The sequence below is a fragment of the Drosophila simulans genome, chromosome 2L, assembly GCF_016746395.2.
Source record: "Drosophila simulans strain w501 chromosome 2L, Prin_Dsim_3.1, whole genome shotgun sequence".
Lineage (NCBI taxonomy): Eukaryota > Metazoa > Arthropoda > Insecta > Diptera > Drosophilidae > Drosophila > Drosophila simulans.
Window position 1 is genome coordinate 14,096,794 of NC_052520.2, and position 24,697 is coordinate 14,121,490.

The window sequence follows — 24,697 nt, forward strand, 5'->3', positions numbered from 1 at the left end:
CCATGTTCGAGTTGTGTTTTGGAAAAATATTTATCCAGGCCCCGGTCTGGTCTGGTCTGCCCGCCGATCGCAATGATGATGTTCATCATGATGGGTATGGGACAATGTGGTCGATGACTCCAATGGGTTATGCAAGTAATGCTTGATTTGGTATTGAAGACTGGTAGCTGCCACTCAATGGAGTCCGTTGTTGTTTGCATGACTCACAGCAACAACAAGCGCGATGTGTGGGTGATGCAATTAGGGGGAAATGCAGTTTGAGGAGCTGTGTGTGACGTTTTCCATTTCGGCGTGACAATACTTGCAGACGCTTATGAATTTTCTTCACTTGAGTAGAGTTGATTAAATGAAAATTAAGTGATTCATTTAAATAATAATACAACGAAAGAAATTGGCCCTAACAAACGTGTGAAAACTTAACTTATTTTAAAAAAATCGATTATGACAATAGACACATCATATATGTACAAAAACATCTTAATTTCTTATAAGATAAACATTTAATATTCGATTAATAATTATATTTATGTATGTATGAAAGTTGGCATGGCTTTTGGACATCGATACATAGCCGATAAGTTATTATTACTTTCCAACCCTATAAGAAAATGCAAGTATGTGTATCGATACTGCAAAGTTCCAGCTCTATTTGTCATTACTTGCAATTCATTTTCGTAAGAATAAATTTGGTTGCTTTTATTAAAAGTCTTAAGTTTGAAGTGAATTAAAGTGAAGAATATAAAGGCATTGCATACTCTTGATCAATCTCAGGTAAATATAAACCATTATAGACTCACTAAGAAAAGGCAACGAATCTGTAGGGGAATTCTTGAAACCACGTGCTTCTAGAATCTAAAAGCATTTTACTGTTTGCCGTTTTATTCATATCGACACGGCGCACGCGGTACAGAAATATTTTCACTATTTTCGGACAGGCGGCTGGGGATTTGGCTATCTTTGCCCCATGGGGTCCCGGTTCCTCCCAGCCGTTCTTGTTTTCCTTCTGGCCAATTATGCACACAAACCGACAGCTGGAGGCAAAAATTACAGAGGCACGGAATGGGGCAACTCCATCTCCTCGTTCTCCAGCTGCTTATTAAGCCGTTGCAATTGCAATCCAACTTCAAAGATGGCAATGGAAATTAACCAATTGCTGGGATAGACAAGCTGGCTGTTAAGGTAATCTCCAGTTAGTTGGCAACTGGAGTGCTTCCTGTCCGAGGGACTTTATTCGCCTGTCCAATTATTTCTGCAAGTGTTTTGCGTAAGGAAACTGCCATCAACTTGCATACAAATAATGATTTTTGGTAGCTGAAAAATATTTTATAAAGACTAAACCGAAAGGGACAGCGAGACGAAGCAAATTTTAAACATTTTGACAACTTGCTGCCGAAAAATACTAAAAATGGTCTCATAACTCGATGAATGGTCGGGGAAGTAATCAAAATTTTAACCATACTGCCAGAGACTCCTCAATGTGATGAATATATAACAAAAAAGAGCAGGATATGCTTAAAATTAAAGGAATACATATTTACATTTTTATTAAAGAAGACACGAAAATGTATGAAAATAATTGGAGTTTGATCAACTTTTAGTAACGAAGGTAAAGGCACTGAAGGCGTCAAATGAACCAGCGAATGAAAATTATAAATTCATTATGTTGTATGAGGAAATTTACCTCCAGTTTAATCAAATTAATAACCGTCAATAAATCAAACAAAAACTCCGCTTTAGTGACTATAAAGCATTTCCGAATTACTTATTCCTAAGTCATCAATAATTGACACCAAACATGCCAGCCAATAATAGTCTGAAACATAGCTGTGAAACTATCACTTTCACTTTGTGAAAAACTGAGAAAACTAGGCTTACCTAAAAAATTGATTTAAAGCGATCCGAACAAATGTCTTGAAGTCAAAGCAAAAAGCAGGAAAAACTGCTCTGGGCAAAGTTCAAGCGTAAAGTGTTAAAAGCGTGAAAGAAAAACTTATCGACAGCTGTCAAAATCGCCCAACTCAAGAGGAAACCGGCAAATGGCATTTAAATGTTTTGACAAATGACAAATTTGCGGTAGCCAAAAGCATAAAAAAGGCAAAGAAGTTAAATAACTGGAGACTTGAGGCTGGAGGTGGCCTTTTCAATGGCTATTGCGAGCCATGTCTAGGCCTCTTTAGCTCCCAACCCGTCACTCTAAACTCAAATACCCCCTCTAAAATGTATTCACGTTTTCCACCGCTGACAGCTTAAGTGAGAAAACTATTGCTGATTAAATGTTTTGACAAATTGAACGCGCCACAAAAAATGAAAATATTTATACACCATTAAAAAGTTTTAAAAAGCTTAGATTGGCAAAGAAAAATTGGGCTTTTAGGTTCAAAAGAAGTCACTGGAAAAAATGTTAATGACTTAACTTTTCTTTGATTCCTAAAATATCTATTTGTATGTATAATCTTTTAGCAGTAAAATTTCCTGCAAAGATTCATTGCTTTTCGTTCTTCACTTAACCCATTGAAACTTCAAATTCAAGTTCCCAGGCTAAAAACTTTTCTCATTCGCCCCAAAGTTTTGCTGTTGATCCTTCCCTATAACTTATATGCCATTTTCCTGCAATTACGTCAACATTTTTGTCTTGTTTGCAAAAGTTTTATGTTGACAATTGCCAAAAAAGCTGGGCAGCCGAAAGGAAACAACTGCAAACGGCAGCAAACCAAAAGCTACCAGCTACCAAAACATGCAAATGGCATACCAGGTCAACATCTGGGCCCCAACTACCAACTACAACTGCCGTTTGTTGGTCAACGATAAAGTTTATCTCGAAAGTTGCCCAGCTTTTGGTTGAGATACTTGTACATTTTTCATGTAATCCAGCTACAGCCAGCCAAGTCAACCAATCAATAATTCTCATGGCACAAAGTTCACAGCAATCCAGAGCAGCTGCCCCAGTAGGTGATTTATTGGCAATGTTGTCTTGAGGGCTTGTTCTCGACTTGTTCGGTTCGAGCAATTTAATTGATTGGCCTGGGAAGCGTCAAGCTGATTTGGGCAGCATAGATTGAAAGTTAACCTCTTTGATTCGTTGCAGTCTAATTAATCGTTTATTGATTTATTTAATTTTCAGTGGAATTCAAGATTCTGTAGAGTTAAATAATTAAGTGGCTTTGAATTCGAGGGAGCCAAGGACTTCAAAAGTACTGTGGAATTTGAAGGTTTCTAAAAGCATATCATGTACACATATTTTTTTTTAAATACAATTTTTTAAGTAGAAGAGAAGGAGCGACAACATGGCTGAATCAAGCATCGCATTATCGAAGGACGAGGCCCTGCTGAAATCCTTTAAAACGCAGCTAAAGGATAATGTCCTAAGCATGTTGGTTAACTTTGAGGAGCTCATTAAATTAGTTTCTCCGAAGACTCCAGGCCAAATCACAAATGATACAGAACAAGAATTGAATGCCTATGAAATGCAGGTGCGTGCTGGCAATTTCGTTCGCGCAGGAGAAGCTCTAATTAAGCTAGTCCATGATGTCAAGGAGTATCAGATTATTTACGATCATTCCTTCGTCGAAGAGGAAATGGATAAACAATCGGAATCAATGGATGCCAAGGTGGTCGAGTGTGACGAAGCACTTATCAAAATTGTTAAGGATTTGGAAGACGAGTTGTCGGATCTGGAGGACGAGTACTACGAAAAGAGCGGTGGACCTTACTAGGATTCAAGCTATTAATGTATTTCATCATAAATGATTTTTTTTTTATCCATTCGTAAAGGATAACCATTGTAAACAAAAAACCAATAAATAAACTATTTTTGCCTCAGTGAAGACAAAACAAATTGATTTAATTTAGACAAGAAGGGTAAAATGTCTTTGAATCATAACCAATGGCATAACGAGCTTCCTCTGTATGCAGATAAGTAATAAATTATTAAGCAGCCTAAAATGTATTTACTTGGCAATTATATATTCAGTTTACTAGCTTAAATAAAGTTAATTAAAACATTCAATATGACTAACAATGTTGTACTTCACTTGCAGCCCTTCGATTGCTCAAAACGGACGACTTGTACTCATCCAGTTTCTCCGGCGGCCTCTATCCGCCGCTCTTCAACGTGGTTCCACGGGCTCAGATCTCGGTGAATGCCACTTGTGGCCAAAACGGTGCCGAGGAGTACTGCAAACAGGTCGGCGCCAAGCCGTGCGGCATCTGCAATGCCCATTCCTCGGATCGGGCCAAACAGCGCTCCATACAGTCGCTGATCTCGTCGGGGTCGGGATCGGGATTTGAAGAAGGCTGGTGGCAATCACCAACGCTGCAGGGTGGGCGGCAGTTTGAGTATGTGACCATACTATTGGATCTGAAGCAGGTAAGTCAAACTTATCCCGAATGGAGTCCCAACTCCCGGTGCTGTCATCTAAGCCATCCAAAATTGTCGGGGCTAAGCTCTTGCGACAGACGAGCTGTGATCCAGTTTGTAATTAAGCCGCTGAGTTGTCACTCATTTACAAGCGATTTAACGCCAGCTCCATGATCCATCGTTGTACATGCTGTGGTCTGTCTAATTGGAACTTTGAAATGTGATCATCTCGCCGTTGAGACTGGAATCGAAACCAGTTTGAAGCCTATGCAGTTCTAATGCTCAAAACGGCCAACATAAATTCGTTTTGATGGGGTTTTGATTAAGTCATATTGGCTTACATGGGTGATATTTTCGTAGCGACTTTCTTTGACAGGGAAATAGAAAATAAGTTTTTATTTCCGTTAGTTCTTAGCCTGGAGATAACATACGAAGATAACAATATTAAAAAATCCATGCATTTTAACAACTGGAAACCTCTTTAAGCGGTGGGCAATGTTTATAAATACACTCTGCTATACAAATTTTTAAATGTTTTTAATGTAATTTGTTTAGTCACAAAACACTACATAAACATTTCCTACCAAATTCAAGACAGTGGCCCAATTAAACTGGCGTAGACCTCCCAGAAGGCGTCTGTTACCATATTTAATTTCACACTTGCCGCGGATCCTCAAATCTCGATTGGGTGCTAATCGTCCGTCGATAGTGTTAATTGGAATTTCAAAGTGCATCCGACCACGGAAAGCCATCGCATGCGCACTTTCCCAATCCAATCAATTGGCTAATAATGTGCTAAACCCAAGAAGAAAAACCGAAACGGGAAGTGTGTATCATCTGTTTTGCATCAGCCGACGCAAAGTTGACATTCAAGTGCGGCTTGCACTCGAATCTTCCTGCAGATATATCAATGTTTTGATATAATTCCCCCATTGCCATATACCATATGCCCCTGGAGCAACCGACGCAACCCTTCCGGCACACAAAGAGGAAAGAAAATGCTGGCCCAGACCCAGACCAGGCAAAGGCAAAGGCATTGAGTGTGCACTTAATTAAAACGAGAAGCAGCCGAGAAGGAGGAGGAATATATCCACAGACTGGAAGTGATTTAAAATTAAAAACATTGTTTTTGCATATGCCTTAAAGTATGAAAGATTTATGACAGCCATGCGCTGCTCTCGGAGTTTATTAATAAATTCCTGCACGTCGCTTTCGCAAAAGGGGCAACTTTATACAGAAGTATTTAAATTGGTCGCTTCACTTAATTAATGCTGACAATACTTATTTCTAGTTGCCAAACTGAGTCCAAATATAAATGGCCAACCTTTTATGGCCTTCCTCTATGTATGTATGAATGTGTGTATCTATGTGTCGAACGATTGGCTCTTTTTTAAAGCAATTGTGCCATGTACTACATTTTTGGTCAGACAACGAACGAGCACAATATGTATAGGTTCCCATGATTTTTCAGATATGGACATAGCGGATGCCGAGGAAACGAAGTCAAATGAGGGGCATGTGTCAAAATTTACACGCTCTCATTCCGTTGATTTGCTTGAGTGACAAAGAATATTCACAGCTTGTCAGGAATTTTTCAAAAAATATTTCCTTCTACGTTGCTTTCAAGTTATGAAACATTTAATGGAATTTTATACTATTTTTTCACGTTTATTACATTTTAAATACACTGTCATTTACTCATTCCTGAATAATGATTCTTTCATTGTCTCCAGCCTTTCCCAGGCATTTCTAACAGCTGCTGACTGTCCCATTCAATAAACATCGACGAAATTAGATGCTCCCCTAACAAGTTTACTAATTGGCTATCTGCACAATTAAGTGTGTTGTGTGATTTGGCTGTGAAAATATCTTGTGCATTTGTCACAACTATTTAGAAACACATTAGAGTGATCTCCCTCTGTTGCTTCGAGTCCCAATGCCAAGCCAACCGAAACCCAACACGATTTATGACCTTAGACGAAACTTGACATTGACGTTGGTGTGTCGCCATGTTCATGGGCGACAAAATCTTCTGGGACTTCCAGGCTTCGACGGATTCTCCCCCATTCCCGGCGTGGATTTTAACAATTAGACTAATCGAGTGATTTACAACGGCAACGGGCTCTGGAACAAGATAGAAACGACAGGCGTGTGTCAACGATTTGACAGCTTAAAATATTTCTTTCCGCGCTGGGAAAAAGGCGACAGACTCGGGCAGTCCTCGCCGACTGGCCAGAATCATGGCCAAAGATTGTCCGTCTATACATATGTCTCTTTGCCAGTCAGTCAGGCATTCAGCCATCCAGTCTGTCAGTTTGCCAGTAAGCAGTCTGTCAGCCTGTCTGTTCGTACAACAATGTCTAGATTTATGCTTGAATGGCTTTGGGGCGCGCGTGACTAATTGAAAGTCTAGCGAGAATTCTACGGACAACTCGGCCAGTGGCTTTAAAACTTCCAGTGCGGTTCTGGGATACTTCAAATATTGTGAAAAGGAAAGCAACATCTGTTGCAAACAATTTATGGGTTGCAATACACTAAAGTCGATGCATAGGTAGATAGAAATGCGTTTAAAAAAGCATGCTCTAGTTTGTAAGTTTTGTTTATGTTTAATTTTTCTTAACACACCAGTTCTAGCATCAAATTGGAATGTAAATTATATTTTTTAAAGAAAAGCTTAGCTTAAATTAATGTCAATTATTATTATTCCTTAATTCTATGCTTGGGGCATAAAATCCTAGCCATCAAAGCAGTATTGCCGGCAATCATGCGACCAGTTTGGCCAATACGAGTATTACCAATTTGAAATGTTTAATGTTTGTTGGTTTGTGTATAACTTTTCTATACAGACATTTAATTGCTTCATTAAATTTAGCCAAATTTGGCCAATGAAAAAACAAACTAAATAAAGCGCGAGGGGCCGGTCACTTGGCATCGCTAGTGGTTTCGTAACTGTAATTCAAATGTTTGACAAGTTGTTGCAACATTTGCAGCGCCAACAGAAGCAAACAACATCTGACGGTTGCAACAAACAAATGCAACAACAACGAGCAAAGCGTGCTACAAGCCACGTACGAGACGCATTTTAGGCACAGCAATTATTTTAATGGTCAATTTATTTATTTGTTTGGCCTGTGGCGATTTTTCCTTTTTTTTCCCCCGACATTTTCCCTGAATTTGCCTTTTAAAGAATGCTTTCTCAGTTGCTTGCATTTGCATGAATTTCCAGCAATTCTTTTTTTGTTTTCTTTCTTTTTTTTTGTTTTGGGGTCTTAACGTGATTGAAGCTGCGCTTGAATGGTTTTCATGTCATTTACGAGGAAGCGGATTTTATTTTTAATGGCCAAAAGCTCAGGGCGTGCAAAAGTAAAAAACGTTAACGACGAAACAAATAATTAACACAACTTCTCTGAGTACTGAGTACTGAGCACAAATCATTTTTAACTTTTTAGATTATTAATTCTAAAAGAGTAATGATAATTTAGCTGATTTCGAAGACATGTGTACAAACATTTGAGGTGCAGCACCATTGAAAACCACATTCCATTAGCATTTAGAGCATTAAGCACTTGATTTAGTATACCCCACACCACAAGTGCTACTTGTACGATTCGAATAATTCTGTTTTACTTCTTAAAGTCCAAACAAGTTATTGAAAACTTTTTTCATTCTTTAGCCGCATTAATGCGCAAATTTTCAGCGATAAAAACTTGCAGCAGACACAAAACTTTGCGATTACTTCGGTGCGAGCAGCCAAAACACGTCGAAAAGTCTGAGTCTGAGTGAACGATAGAGAAAAGAAGGAAAATGTGCAAAAATATACGAGAAACATGTCTGCCATGTGGGTTCATTCACCAAGTTATCTAAAAGCGTGCCAAAACCAAAAAATGGACAACAAAAAATAGACGATTCTGTTTGTTCCAATGGGCAACCAAACTGTATAGTTTGGCCAAAATACGGCAAGATAAAATGAAACCTAAAGGCAAGCCCTAAATTTGTTGTCTTTTATTTTTAATTTGTTTCTGCACTCTGTCTACTTCAATTTTTCGCTCGTTTATTTTTGAAAATTTTACGATGCTTTCCACGTTCTGCGTATATATATATTTTTTTTTTGGCAATTAACTGAGTGTCCGTGTTAGTTTTTTGGTGCCTGGGCGCTGAGGAGGAAGTTTCCTGTCGGCTATGCCTGATGGACTTTCCTCATTGAGCGATAAATATTTGATTGCCATAAATGTTAATTCGTGTAATTTACGACATGCGATGTGCGCCCCCTTCTGCCACTCAAATTCGTTTATCAACTCAAATTACCCCGCCAAATTGGTATCCCATTTCGCTGCCGCCCATTCCCATTCCCACTGAATATTTTAACAATTTTGTTAGTCTCTCTGTGATTGGGACTTATCAGTTGACAAGCATCTGGCAACAGGTTTCGGTGCATAAACAATAACTCACTCCCTCTGAGGAGGAGCAGCCACTGACCAAATATTTATACTAAGAGTGATCTTCATCGATCGAGGTCCGTTGTAAACAAGTTTGCTGTGTCCGCCGTCAATTGGTCGAAACTGATAAAAACGTCAAAGTGTTACGCCGGAGGCCTTCACCTGCCGCTTCTTCGATTGCAATCTACAACGATTTTCACATCTCCACGGGGCAGGAGCACAAGGAGTCCACGTCACATAGTTCGCCTCCTTTATCTGGAACTCGTTTTCAACAGACTCCAAAGGCAGCAGGAAATCAGTTCGGGAGCACGGTCTGCTCTTCAGCTGATTGCAATCGGAGGCTTGGACAGAATTTTTGAGGGGAACAACATAATTCACTAGAGATAACCTATCGCCTTAATTCGAGTGTGTGAAACTCACTGGCTTCTTGGCGAGATATCGCAAGTTCGGGATAAGAAAATCCAAATGCGGGTGGCGATTAATTTTTGGCATTGAAGAGCTAGTTGGTGTATTTACAATAGAAATTCTTGTTCTTATTTTATTTCTTGTAGGATGAATACACATATTTTATAGATTACATAGCATTTGTATTGACATTTTCTCTTATTTCTCGAATATATCTCTATAATATAAGAACAACCTGGTATCCGATTTGGCTTAAGTAGTTGATAGATATCACTATTAACAACACTATTATTTAAGTTTTAAGTTTCGTTTAAGTTTCTAAATCTAGTTGAAATTAACTTTTAAAATATTTTAGTATGATTTTTGGTTTCTATTATGTTATTATTATATGTTATTGGAAGAGTTTCAGATTTTGTTGACTGGTTTAGAAAGAAATAATCCTAAGTTAAGTTTATAACTTATTGAAATTTTATTCTTGTTTAGTGTGGTAAAAATTTAATTTTTATTATACAATACATTAGCGAAAAATATCAATAGACATGGATTACTTGGCATTGATCCTTTACACAGATGCAGTCGATAACTCTCTCTCTCTACGACGTAAATTAAAATATATATTTCAAATGCATTAATTTTTAAGGCAATTTCGGAATGCCGCGTTGCCTCAATTTCCCAACTGATATATATATATGTAATATGTATGTCCTAATCTTCGTCCTAGTTATTTTAATGTTTGATTTCTTTACATTTATTTTAATAAGTTAACAATACAAGTAGAAGCACTCTGCCAAGCTTTAAACCGCCACCAGCCCCAGTCAGTGCCATATTTCTGTTCAGAAAAACGTTTTCTTATGCTTTTTTATACGAGGATTAGTAGGATATTTAAGGTACTGACCATTTCACTGAAGTTGGGCTTGATTCTGGCATTTACAGAGGCCATGACTTTTCTTTTGGTAATAAGTTATCCAAACTATTTCATTGCCAGTTTAAAACTGCGAAAGAAAGTCTTCTGCTCGCCCTATTTATACATTTTCAAAGTCATCATGTCGACTCCATAATCTTTTTGAAGAACCTAATCTATTTTGTCTGCTAATTGGCGACTTGATTTTATCCATCTGCAGCTCCTCAAATTTATTTAAATTCCTATGAATAGTATGGTACCAATTAATAAGACTAAAAGTACTATTCTGCAAAAGAGAATCACTTAATCCTTTAATTCCCTCAATAAATAGTTCGATTAATTGCCGCAGAAAGTAAATATGAAAGCTTATATAAGATATAGATGCAGACCAATTTATATACAGTTTTGTGCTTGGTTTTTTTTTATGTTTTAATGTTGATTTCACTTCTCTATATTCCCGCTTAAAATCCCCAAGCAGATTAATTTTTTGCCGGTCTCTTTTGCTTATTTATTTTTGTAATCTTATCAGCTTGTGACAGACGTCGTTGTTGCTGTAATCGAATACAGGCGGCATTCAATAAGGAGAACGCACGCATGCGCACACCTTTTTTTTCCAATTTTTCTCTAACTCTCGCTGGCATTTGACTTCTTGTGTTTTTGCATTTTATCAGCTTTGGGAAATCGTGAAAAACGTATGTGTGTGCTGCTGATGCCATTAGCTACTTAGTGAGTTGTGGGTAAACAAGTGGCTTTGAAATTTGATAGAGTTGTTTTTGGTTGGGTGCTGCACAGCAATTGCTCTCAGATATCGTTTTCTGATTTGTCTGCGGAGTTAACTGGGACTCGCGATGCCTAGCTAAAAGTTGGGGAAAAATTAAAAAATTACGCTAGCCACATATCTGGTTAGATGGCGCCATGTGGCTGCTCTAAGTCAATGCGTCGTAATCAATTATACACCTAGCCACACCTTCGCCACAAGTCGCCCGTCGGAAAATTCAATTGCATGCCTTTTATTGATTTCTCATTTTGGCCTGCCTTGCTTTTGGCTTTACTGTGTGGCTTTTTTGGCCACTGATCTTCGATAGTCGCAACATTTTCAGCGTCTCGAACACGCGACGTTTTTGGCATTTGGATGTGGATTTGATATTTTTTCCTCCTCTCATTTTAACCGAACAATTTTTCCCAAATATCGTTTGTCAGCTGTTGCTGCCGGCCACGTTGAAAGGAGCCACAGTTGGGCGGCGGTTTTGGAGGGTTGCGGTTGGTTGACAGTTCGGTAGATTTATGACGCGGCGATGGCAATGTTGGCTTAAAAGATTTTGCCAGTACCACACGACATTAGCGAAGAGATATAGTCGTAGTTGGCTGGTAGTCATGCACAGATGCAAAGATATACACACACGCCTGCGAGTGAATAGAAACATCAGTTGGTGACAGAAACACTGACATTTGGGTGCGTACATAATTTATTGCTCATTTGCCCATCGGCTATTAAATCGAAGTCCTGAGGTGTGATGGTGGTTTGTTTATGGTGGGAATATCCATTCTTCAATCGCTAAAAGTTACAAAAAGGCGAACATAAAAACATTTAAAGAAACTTCCTTATAAATATAAATGTTAAAAAAAAAGTTTTTCAAAAATATTTAAGCCTTATACTAATGTGCTAAAATTATCTTCTCTTTTGCAGACTTATCAAATCTTTTCTGTGTGGCTAAAATCAGCCAACTCTCCGCGTCCAGCCTCGTGGATACTGGAAAAGTCCCTGGATGGGATTAACTTTGAGCCATGGCAGTATTTCGGTTTGAGCGATGCCGATTGCCAGCGACGATGGAATTTATCCGGGCAAAATGGCAAATACGTCTTCCAGAATGATACAGAAATCATTTGCTCCACTCAGTTTTCAAAGCCGGGTCCTTTGGAGAACGGCGTGTTGCATGCTTCGCTGCTGAAGAATCGCCCCGGAGCCACGGATCAAAGTCCGGAGCTAATGAAGTTCATAACGACTCGGTATATAAGAATTCGGCTGCAGGGCATGCACTCCACGGCCAATCAGGACAATAGTCTGGACTGGCTGCTGGACTCTCCGTCGCTGGAGAAGCACAGCTTCTACTCGCTGTCCCAGTTGAAGGTGAGTGCCCGACTGGATTGTAATGGTCACGCCAATCGCTCCCACGAGTCGCCGGATGACCCTCTGATGCAGTGCATCTGCCAGCACAATACCTGTGGTGCTCAGTGCGAACAGTGCTGCCCGCTTTTCCAGGATCGCCCCTATCAAATGGGCGGAGAGTGCGAGATATGCCAGTGCTATGGTCACGCCGAGAGCTGCACCTATGACCCCTACCTGGACAAGGGCATTTGCCAGAGCTGCTCGAATAACACGGCTGGAACTGAGTGCGAGTTTTGCGAGATGGGATTTTATAGGGAGATGGATGCACCACTTACCGATCCCTGTTTGCCCTGCTCCTGTAATCCTGCTCGTTCCATGGGTGGTTGCCAGTCGGATGGAGGAAGCTGTAACTGCTTGGAGGGCTTCCAGGGCAAGAACTGCGAGGAGTGTGCTCCGGGCTACTACGGAGACGATTGCAAACGGTGTGAGTGCGACGAACGGGGAAGTCTTGGCTCCACGGGTTCCTGCTCGGGTGTGTGCCAGTGCAAGCTCAATGTGGAGGGCAGCACCTGCTCCGAGTGTGCGCCCGGATATTTTGACCTAAGCGCAGAGAATGCAGAGGGTTGCACCAGCTGTTGGTGTTCAGGTGTCTCGCAAACATGTCACAGTGCCAAACTGCAGACCCTGGCCTTTGAAACCCTCAACGATTGGAAAATAACCGATATTCAAAGAGTGAAACCAATTTCAATACCAGTTGATGCCGAAACGAACCGATTGATCTTAGCCAACGAACTGGATGAAGTGGAGGCCATCTACTGGCAGGCTCCGTTGGGTTACTTGGGAAATCGCTTGACCAGCTATGGGTCGAGGCTGCAGCTGGTGTTGTCCTGGGATGTCATAAGAGGCGATAGATCGGGAAAGCCCACGACGGGGCCCAATGTCATCCTAGTCGGCAAGAATGGACTGAAGATTGCCTTCGGCGATGAATCCTTGGACGGATTGGGAGTCAACTTAAATATAACCCTCACTGAGGTTGGCTGGTATCATGTGCCACCTACTGTCGTTGATATAAAAACAAGACTTCGGCGAACCGAGGGCGGTGACTATCACGGAGAATCCGTTACCCGTTCCCAATTTCTCTCCGTTCTCGTTTCCCTCGATGCTGTCCTTATCAGAGCGGCTTTTCACACGGATCAGGGGGAAACATCCCTCGAGAGAGCAGTCATATACTCAGGAGGTGTGGAGTTGGGCGGAAAGTCGTCCAGCCAAGTGGAGCAATGCCTCTGCCCAGCTGGCTATACCGGCCTCTCCTGCGAGGGCTGCGCCTTTGGATTCAAGCGGATTTACGAGAACACCTCGGACCATCAGATTCTGAGCAAGTGCATCCCGTGTCCCTGCAACGGACACTCAAACTCCTGCGATCTGCAGAGCGGAAATTGCGGCGATTGCATGCACAACACATTTGGAGATCGGTAAGTAACTTTAAAATATTGTAATATTAATTTGGTTTTCCTTAAATAAGAATGTGAATAACATATTAATCATCAAAGAAATTTTACCAAACCGTATTTAATTTCGAAGTCTGTAGTTTGGACGCAAACCTTAAATCCTCCCCATGCTAAATACAATCCACAGAAGACAATCCACACACAGTATAGTTTTATACCTTAGCACTGAGTGGTGTATCCACTAATTCACCACTAGAAGCCGGGGCACACACCAGCCAAGACACCAATCAGTTACAATTTGAAATTCTTTATTTTCAGTTGCGAGCGTTGCCAGTTGGGTTACTACGGGAATCCCCTGCAGGGAACCCCCAACGATTGCAAGCGATGCGCCTGTCCCCTGCCCGAGGATTCCAACAACTTCTCGCCCAGTTGTCAGCTAAAGAGCTACAACTACATGGACCTGAATCCGCAGTTCGAGCTGATAGAGCATGCGGAGTACATATGCACCCAGTGTCCGGAAGGTTATACGGGTGATCATTGTCAGGTGTGCGACGATGGGTACTTCGGGAATCCCCGCCAGCTGGGAAGCAGTTGTCAGCGATGCGATTGCGCCGGAGGACCCTGCAACGTGACCACCGGGGAGTGCATTACGTGCCGAGGAAACACAGAGGGTTGGCATTGCGAGCGCTGCAAGCTAGGCTACTGGGGTGATCCGGCCGTGGGCTGTGATCCCTGCCATTGCCACACGGAAGGATCGGAGAGCGGACTATGCGACAGCACCGATGGTCAGTGCCTGTGTAAGCCACGCTATGCTGGACAGAAGTGCGATGAATGTGACGTGGGCTATGCTAATGTTGAGCAACGCTGTCCATCCTGCAACTGCGATCCATTGGGCTCGTTGGACCAGGACAGATGTGATCCCCACACTGGACAATGCCATTGCAAGGAGGGTGTCATGGGTGCCAAGTGCCACGAGTGCCAGGATGGTTACTTCGGCATGAATGCTGTGGCCGATCGAATGGATGACCTTGCTGCACTGCGTCAAAACTCCGATAGCGACGACGACGACTGGGAATTGGTTCCAGATACTGAAGATCCCAACAGCGAATCCGCGGTGGCCTGCGAGGGTAAGTACCCCAGATTAGAGCTCCAAGCGTAGCGTCTAAGAACAAAGAAATTCCTCGAAATGAGTTCACTCTCTCTGATAAATCGAGTGCACCTATGAAAAACAGATGTGGCAGAGGTGGTGGTCGGGTAGTCCATCAATAACTTGGAAAACATAATTAAATTGGCGTTCTACTTTGTGCCGTTAAGTGAAGCGTTTCTGATGCTCTTCATTGGCCTCAATTTAAAGAACTTAATGCACAAATCAGTCAAGTTCTGGGTGGGATATATGTGCATCTGTTTCTAGGGGCAATAAAATGTGGGATGGTCTGAGGTAATATTCTGTATCTGTTGTAATGGATATCAATTAAAATGGATATACACAAAATGGGTGTTTCCATTAATTTAGTCTTGGTTTATTTAACTAATTCTTCTTCTTAGGCCGGGTATAAACTTAAGGCACTTTAAACATTGCTCAATTATCTCAAGCATTAGGCCACAATTTTTCCTGAGGCCATCAACATCAAATTCAACTCATCCATCATACAAAATGCATTACACACACACCGTCCATTGTAATGGGATATTTTCGTTATCCAGTTCTCCTTGAAGTTGGGTTTTCTATCTTTTTTAACACCATCTACAAACTGGACAATGGGCAAAAACCCGTCTCGAATTACCACTTCGTTGGTTATGAAAACCAAATGCGGCTGACGAGAAGAAGATGTTTATTGAGTTGTACTTGAACAAGAACTCGGATTGCATAACACACTGAAGGCCTATTCTTTTCATTTAAATTTACCTTTGTAAGCGATATTCCTTGAGGTTTTTCTGGTTGTTTCTCATTTTTCTAATTGTAAGTCAGACATCTCATTGTACTATGGGTAGATGCCCCCTTTTTTTTAATTTTGCAGTATTCGTTTATCCGCAGTCATTCTGCAAATTTTACTACCTTTAGGATTTTGCAAGAACTGCAATTAGTTTTTCGTTGACTTTCGTTGATGGGGCTCACTGCAAAGGATTTTAAATAGTCTTTTAAAAGAATTATGCTTTGAAGAAAAGAAAAAACTTGGCAACCGGATGATACACTATAGAAGCAAATAAATCTAAAAGAGTTCCAAATACTGTACACAAAATTGGCTTAAATAAAAAGTGTAGTATAGTATGAACTGTTGCCGTATCTGAATGGTAAAATAAGGAGTAAACAATAAACCTTTGGATTTAATGTCAAGTGGACCTGAAGAAAATATTCCTACCTATAATTACACATTTGCATGCCAACTTGGGCAGGCACTTGGCCATTTGGCATGACAGAAACCCCTCAAGTCGCCAATGCGAACAGTAGCACGTGCGTTTGGACTTCAGCTCGCTGGGAATTTATAACCCACGCATTAAATTGTGCAGCTATCTAAGAAATTAAGCAGCAAACTGCGAGATACATTTAGCCGCTGGTCATATTTTGTAATCAGTTCCATTTGCCGCTCACCAAGCAGCAGCGCCGCGAGCAGACACACTTTTGTGTTGACCACAGACTCCGGCACAGACAGCATGGAGCCACCACCTCGCTGGTCTGTTGCTGTCCAGTTTTAAGATCAAACCCCAGCCAAGCCACAAGCCAGGCCAATCCGATCCAAGCCGAGCCGAGCTAGCCACTTTGGCAATTCAAGCCAAGCGGCATATTTTCATGGGGCTGAGGCTCTTGTGCATTTGCTGTTGTGGCCGCTGCGTTGACATTTTTATGGACATCGGAATGCTCCAACCGCCGATTGACTCTCAGGCGGACCCCAAAAAAATAAAATAAAAAACAATAAAAAAAGGCCAACAAAAACCGTGGCCACTTTGACTTTGCCCCTTTTTTCGTTTTTAGCCAACTAACTGATTAGCGAAACAATTTCAAATATTTGTGTTAAATAACTTGACAATTAATTGCATTTCGTGGATGCGGTTGCGTTTGTTGTGGTTTCAATGGGTTTGATTATTCGCATTTGGCGATGGGGTATCCGAACCAAATGAAGTTATACGATTTGGGAGTACATTTTATTGTGGCATTGGCGGTGCGTTCAAAGGAATTAAATAGTAGGATAATGGAAATTGCTGCTGAAACGGAGAGAGAGCTGATAATATTTCTAGGAATGGAATGAAATCATAAGGTAAATCAATCAAATAGGTATATGCATTCAAGACTTTATAATGATCCGTCTCAAATAAAAGATAGTCAGGCACATGTGCAAACAATTTCAAACGATTCACTTGGCAACTAGGCCAAACAATTACAAAATTAAACTCGGCAAAAAGAAAAAATTGCAAGTGGCGCAGTATCTTTTTCACGACAACAACAACAACAACGAAGAGTCTGAAGAATTGCCATGAAAAAAGCATCTTTATAGACAAGACGAGCCACGACTCGTTAAACAGACAGACGGACTGTCCAAGGTAATCAAGAAGCGTCTAAATGGACAAAATGGAGCAACAAGCACCACTAGTTGCTGTCAACGCATCATTCGAAATGGAGCAAGAGGATCCAATCCTCGGAGGCAATAAATTTCAAATAATTTCCAAGCACGGACAAACAAATGTGACATAAATCGTCTGGCTAACGGTAACGGAAGCATGCAAAGCCAAAACATTGACACTAATGAATGTGGCCAACACAAATGTAATTGTCGAATGACAATTTGTTTACAATTGCCAATGCAAAGCAACTAACGTTGGTATTTATTACTTGGCAGGACGATCGTAAAAGCACTTTGACTAACAGATACCCTATAGTTGGGATAGTTGGGATTATGAACACAAAGTGCGAAAGATGAAACACTATGTTCCAACTTATTTGTAGATATTTATTTTTATTGGGTCCTTTAAAGTAATATCAATATCAGCCAACATATGAATCAATAGTCTTTTTCCAACTGTAACCAGGTCATTATCGAAAACACTTTTTGCGGAGCCGGAGTAGCCAGAAGTTTGGCATTTTGATTTTCTAATTTATGGCCCAGACTTTCGCTCCAATCGAAGGCCCGTCTCCCGACTGCCGCCCCTCTGCTGGCCACCAAGATCCCGAATTGTATCTATATCTGGTTGCCTGGTTGCCATGTTTCGCTATCGCCAGCGTCCATGTCGTCGTCTGCTTCTCCTTTTTGGTCGTGGTGTGATTTTAATTGCTCTTACAAATGTTCTTCGTCGCGCATGCGGCGCAAAAACTTTTTCGAGTGCAAATCTATGTAGCCCAGCTTCGAGCTGAAATTGGGCAAGACAAAAGCCCGAGATTTATAGCCTAGGCAGTCGACCCAGCCATATGTGCGAGAGGGAATTCTGTCCCATTTTCGGGGATACTGCATGCAACGTTTTCATTTTAGCCAGCTCGTGTGGGTAGTAGCATTAGAAAGGCCGCATGTTGGTTAGATTAGATGGTACTTTTGGCTCAAGCGCATACAGATATACAGATGCCTTTTGAGAGTCTATAAAGATAAGGCAAAACGTATTGTTTCCAATAGATACGAGTATTTCCTGTTAATAGCCTTGCTGTAAACAACGTACTTTATGGGGTACTAAACCAATAGACCATAAACCACATCCTCTCGTAAAATCTCATTATTGAAAAATCCATATCATTTTGTCAGTTAACACTTCGCATCATTTGGTGCCACTGGGTCTAAAAATTGATTCAAATACAGCAGCCAGTTATCAGCTTGCTCGTCTATTGCAAAAGCCCCACAATGCCACCCAAATGAAAAGCCATTATAAATAATCTTCCAATCTGGGAAGAAAAATATTAATTAGAAAATAATACTCTCGCAGAGTCTTGAATGAAACCCAAGTCAAGCGCATACAATAATTAATAAATTATTTCCAGTCAATAAACTTTTCAGTCTCTGCGCATTGCAACATATATTTTCGTCGAGACTGCAACTTGGGGATTTGGTGAGGGGGGAAAGAAAACAGCCACAGCCAAACAGGCACCCCGCGGATGAGCAAGCGCCGCACCAAGATGGTGGAGTCGCAGTCGAAGTCGCCCCATGTCAGTTCATTAGGGTCAGCCAGAGGAGACTGGCAAATGCAGAGTGTTGTGCACTGAGTCTCTGTCTTGGCGGTTCATAAAAATTAGTTAGCTATAAAATTAGTCCGGCTGCGGAGGAGGAGGGTATTCAATTCTCGTAAAATCAACACGAATTGAATTGCACTCCATTCATGGAAATCAAATTGCGTTCGCCGTTCAATATGTTCATACTTTATTGCTGCCACAATTTGTGAATGGGAATCAAAAGAACGCAACTCGCTGCCATCGCAAAACTCGCTTCGCCGACTGTTTATTAACACTCGGGAATTAAGGAAGTGAGAAGCAGGTGCGAGCCTTGTATAAATAGATATCTCCGGGCAGGTGAGTTTTGGACCTCGGTGTGACTTTTAGCTGCTCGTAAACCGAAATCTCCCTAGGAGATGCAAATGTTCTGCCAGATGGAAAGATTGGGTGAGAAGCGAATTGGGTGTCATTGACAACAGAGAGTGCTTCATGTGATGGCTCCTGGGGCAAACTTCCCATGGCATATGTGTGTTAAAGGATTGTGTGGGAAAATGTGTAAACCATATAAGGCAAACTTCAAAGGGCAATATAGAATTTGATGGTTTACTTACTAAAAAATTAAAAAATTAAAATTTAAAATTAATTTCGTATCTTTTGAACTTTATAAACCATAAAAAATGTCAACACTATATTTCAGTGTTGTTATATGTGATACCATCAGCCACTGCTCATCCCAGACTCTTGTTAGCACATTCCATGGCCACACGATTATATCTCCTGCAATTCCCGACAGCCGGAGCGGCAGTATGTTATTTCCCTCACTTTCCTGGCAAACTTTCCTTGTCGGATCTACCAAATGCGCCATACTTTCTCCAGATCTAGTGAGTGCTGGTGAGGAACCTTCTCTAATCTAAATGACAACTAGTTGGACTCTGGATCTTCGTTGTGCTGCCCGAGGACATGGCAAGAAAATATTTTGGTCTTGCTTTTTTGGTTGGTGGCTTCTAACAGCACATTGATTGATTACAAAACGTGCGCCAAGCATTTTCACGGCAGCAACAGCAACAAGGCAATTGTTTTTCGCGCAGCGACTTTTCCACAATGGCATTTTCTTCATTTGCGCCTAACAATGGCATCACTTTGTCACGATTTCTGCGCTCACAACTAACAAGACACACCGGAAACATGTTGCTAGATGGTGGATGTTGGCTAGTGGATTCATTGTGGCTGCTACCATTTAATGTTGCTGTGGCAGCCGCTGCCGTTGAATTATCACCGCGCATGTGTGACTAACCTCCCGAGGCGGTGGACAACAAAAAGCCAGGATCCGCCGTAGTCGCTTTTTCGGCTTTCCTTCAGAGGAGTCCCCGGACTCCAAGAGTCAACCTGCTGCTAATGTTTTCCTCAGCCCCAGTCATAATTTCAGCTGCCAACTGCCGAGGTCCCAGAGTCCCGAAGAAGGCGGGGGATTCCTTCTTCTTTTTATTTATGAAAACGGCAGATGGTCTGCCCATTCTCCTCCAGCTGGTGATGATGTTGCCGCCGTGGCTACTGTGGCGTCTTTGAATTTTGACCGTCAGCAGCAGCAGCGGCGGCATGTGGCACGTTAATGATCTTGTTACCCTGGAGACTCGACTCCGTTGGACCCTTTTGCATAAACCCATTGAACGAGGTGTGCAGTGCAACTAACGAGCGTTGGCTTTGGCCCCTTTTCTCCGCTTCAATTTGAGTGCGACGAAGTGTGAGATGATGAATCTGTGAATCATTAATAGTTGGGGTTAAAGTTCTGTACACAACGTGAATGGGGTATGGGACCTATATAACTAATTGTAATTATTCTCACGAACATCATCCTATTTAATGAGCTGAGCTATGGTGTTGTAAATAAAAATTGCACATTAATAACTAGAGAGTGTACATTAGTTAGGCAATAAATAAACTTAAGTTAGCTAAATAAAATTCAATTCTACAATACCCCTCATTTCAACTCCCCTCAGAACTTTAATATGCCCTATTGGCAATGCATTTTGATCGTGTTTCATGCTCTGGACGATTAGCACATCCCATGTTTTCCTCGTTGCGGTTTCACTTGAATTTGTTTAGACTGCTGCACTTCCGTTTGCCGTCTGGGATTTGTGTGCCAGCTGCAGCTGAAGTCATCTGACTATGAGGGAACCATCACAACTTTCAGATTCAGATACAGATCCAGATGCAGATCCAGAGACACCACGACAATTTCAGCCTCCTGGAGACAAACAGACACGACACGTCATCAGCTTGACATTTAAATTGTGCTCCTGATAAAGTTGCCAACATTTTTTATGACACAGCCAGAGGAAAAGGTGGGGATACCATCGGGAATATGGTCCAAAAGTTGGACACATTGTTGGAGCACACAATGCAGCTTTTGTGGCCAACAGTCATATAGCCAAAGAGTTTGCAGATCCTCGTGTGGTCCCAGGAAAAATATATATCACGGCCGACAATTAATGTCAGCTCAGGTGACAGCTTTTTCTTTATTCTCGTCGGTACTTTTACACGGATATGAGTTTTAACAGACTTGATTTGTTAACTGCTTTTTGGGGATAAGTACTTGGGTTATATTTCACGTACCTTACTACTAACTATATTAGAATCTCAAACTAAAAAAGAAAGTTTGATATTTTATTTTAATAATAAATGTAGCGTGCCCGTTATAATTCCTTTGTAGCTCTATTCAAAATTGGAGGCCCATTGAATGAGCTTGAGTCATTCAGAAAAACAAAACGTAAACCACGTAGCTATCCAGTTTCCATTTTATGGTTATTAGAATGCTTTCAAAGCATGCCAAGCACATTAAAATATCGTAAAATCCCATACCGAAGTAGTTACTTTTAGTACACACAACTCTGGAGAGCTGAAAGTTTTGCTGTGCCATTAGGCGGTGTATAGTGATCTCCCAAACATGTCAAATCCATTTAGATAGTGATTGCATTTTGGCCCAGAGCATCGTTTGTTTCATTCGTTTTTCTTTTTTTGTTAGTGGGCGTTCCCATCTTTCGGACTTTCCCCTGATGCGTTCAATCAATCACCATTTCTCACAGAAGTGCACGCAAACTGAAGTCGATTCGAGGCGTTTAATCAATCCGGCCATGTAAATAGTACGCCTCCCTCGATACTCCAGAGGATTTTAGCCATCCATTCCAACAGCCTTCTTCGCCATCCGCCTCGTTGCGTGAGTTGACACTCGAAAACGTAAATCACAAGAGCAATTAACAAGGCAAACGGCTAGGATCGTCAAGCCAACCATTTGCAGTTGGCATCGCCAACGGAAATTGTTGTTTGCTCAATAAAAGTAAATTGCAATTAAACAGAATTGCTAATTTCAATGATGACAGGCGCCATAAATTGGTATCTGTTTGGGCGGAATATGGTTACTGGATGGTAATGGATTCGGATAATGGCAGTGGAGGCATGATTAACTTTCGATATCTAATATTATCAATGCTTATGCTTTAAATCCAACTAAATTGCTAATTCAGTTCATGATCATGTTTTGGCTGCTATAAACTTTCGCCTCACTGCAACACGTTCTCTCCCTGCGTAAAACAAAGATTTTGCCGCCAATTTTAGCAAGTTGCTAAAAAAAAATCAATTAAAATCAAGACGACAGCTGCCGCAGCACCAAAAAGAAATAATAAAAACAAGAGAACCGCAACAAGCAAAGCCAACATTTGGCCAACGTCAAAATTTAATGCATTTGCACTTGACACGCAAAGGAAGTTGCAACAGTTGCAACGGCGGCGCAACAACAGTTGCAGCCACCAAAAAACTGCCCATGGCCAAAAACAGCAAAAAAATATACATTGACTAAAAAGAAAAACCTGGCTGTGGAAACAAGATCAAAAGGTCGAAGATTGCGCTAACCCGAGGACGCCCACTTTTTCGCACGCTCCACGCCGGATACGCGGATACGTGTCCATAGATAAACATGGTGGATGTGTGGCCGGGTGTAATCTATAAAAGTGCCAGGCTTTGGATGCGAATGAGGCAGCAGACAAAGAGATATCCCAGGGGCGAGCAACCTCCGAGTTAGAAATTGAAAAACACTCGAGAGCCGCTGGTGAAATTCTATCATCAATAGGTGCTGTGGGTGAAAAGGATGAGGGGGAGGCATTGGTAGTGTTGGGGTATTTAAAAGTGAGAGAAGGTGCATGTGACTACAGGGTTGTCAAGTATTACTCTAAATATCATAAACACAGAATAAAACAAAATAGTATTCTTCATCTAAATAAACCAATCGCAGAGGAAATACAAGGAATGCGATATATAATTCTAGTGCTTGTAAACTTTAGCTATTTTTAACCCTTTTTTTTAAATAGTAATAGGATACTTGTGCATACTACATACAATTATAAATGTGTATGGTGTTTAACATTATCGTCGGCACCGCAGGCACCGCACCCAAATGGTATTTTTAAGCGACTCCTGGCAACCCTGGTGAAAGCCATGCGTAGCGGCCCATTCAGCTGGCGTATCTTCTTCTTCCTGGACAGGCCGAGGCCAAAACAACCAATAAATAGTATCAATCACAAATGATCGCAAACGAGGAGGCCTCGGCTGCACCCAGCGGCACTCAGCTGGCCAAACTTGCAGCTGTCTGTGGCAGAGAAGGAACGTTCCTTCTCCTCAATCCGTAGATCTTTGGCTTAGCACAACAAATAATGATTCATGCGAGAAAAGTAGCGGCAGGAACAGGTTCCAAAGTTTGGCCAAACGTGACTGGGGAGAAAGGGTTGGCAGGCTGGGAGATCGGAAGACTGGGAGACCTTGCAACCAGAGTTGGAACCCCTCTACCCGAACCGATTCGATGCGATCCTTTTGCGGCACATGTGCATGGCATTATGGTTCAATAGGTCAACGATGCGTTGAATGGCGACCGAGGACTCCGAGAATGGGAGGCCGTAAAAGAAAAGATCATTGCATGAAGAATTACGGTGAGGCACGTCAATCGTCAAAAGCGATCTACCAAACGAGCCGTGTAATAGACCTCCAGAACGAGGGTTCTCCTGGAGAGCAGGAGCAGGAGTAACTGGAACGTATTCCCAACTCCATAACCGATTGCGATCGCAGCAAATCAGAGAAAAGTTGTCTTAAGCGCGACTCGTGTCCGTTCTTCTCCAATAAGAAATGAGAAATGTGAAATGAGGAGTGTGTGTGTGTGTGTGTGTGTGTATCTTGGGACCACCAAGGGGAATTTGGGGAGACCAGATCGACAGGCGGGAATGGGGTTCGGTTCGCAGTTTGTCAAAAAGATGTTGGCGTTTTGATAATTTGCTGCACAGCTTAGAAGCCTGTGTGTAGGATTTCCTGTTTTGCTGCGACCAAACTATTTTTTATATATATTTTTACCATTTTCCCCGCTTATTTTTTATAGCTTTTCTTTCACTCTTCTCGCGGAACCGCAACAAATCTGCGGCTGATTTAAATCTTTGCATTTACTCTTTGTTACCTTGCAGTTAGAGGCTTATGAGATATGCACGTAGGGGTCTGCGAGTATGTCAGATTTTATTTGGAATTTTAGTAGGCTTGACTTGGACATTTCTGGCGTAAAATCTCTTAAGTGATTTCCTCGTTAGCTGTAGATCGTATTGGATTAAGTAACCAGAAGAAATGTAGTCTAAGTTAGACCAAAGTATATACATACATGAATATCAAATTAGTTATTGACTCGAAGCTTTATTTTAATAATTAGTTTTATTTTTGATAACTTGAATACCTCTACCCAACACTATAAAAATTTCCAAAGAAAACAATTGTCTGGTGTCTATAGTGCATGCAGCCCTTTGACCTTGTTTTCTACATTATCCCAAGAAGTGGCCATGATTTCAGAAATACTTTTAGCTATTTATAGACATTTCTTATGGGCCTTAATTGTT

At 41.4% G+C, this 24,697-nt stretch overlaps 2 protein-coding genes across 3 annotated transcripts in view; both read left to right on the plus strand.

Annotated features, from left to right (window-relative positions):
* Window positions 1-24,697, plus strand: part of LOC6732313 (laminin subunit alpha-1) — a 65,290-nt gene that overhangs the window by 11,032 nt on the left and 29,561 nt on the right. For both annotated transcript variants that reach the window (XM_016180138.2, XM_039291252.1), the window contains exons 2-4: window positions 4,038-4,366; window positions 11,787-13,678; window positions 13,973-14,781. In XM_016180138.2, coding sequence (XP_016024974.1) covers window positions 4,038-4,366; window positions 11,787-13,678; window positions 13,973-14,781 — 3,030 coding nt within the window. The remainder of the gene's footprint in view (window positions 1-4,037; window positions 4,367-11,786; window positions 13,679-13,972; window positions 14,782-24,697) is intronic.
* On the plus strand, window positions 619-3,819 carry LOC27209186 (mediator of RNA polymerase II transcription subunit 22). The gene is made up of 3 exons (XM_016184668.3): window positions 619-771; window positions 3,122-3,209; window positions 3,267-3,819. The coding sequence occupies exon 3, from the start codon at window positions 3,285-3,287 to the stop codon at window positions 3,711-3,713; it is 429 nt and encodes a 142-aa protein (XP_016024975.1). The 5' UTR covers window positions 619-771; window positions 3,122-3,209; window positions 3,267-3,284; the 3' UTR covers window positions 3,714-3,819.

What these genes read in the sequence shown, in the direction of transcription:
- LOC27209186 (XM_016184668.3), top strand. Translation starts at nt 3,285, where the DNA reads ATGGCTGAATCAAGCATCGCATTATCGAAGGACGAGGCCCTGCTGAAA.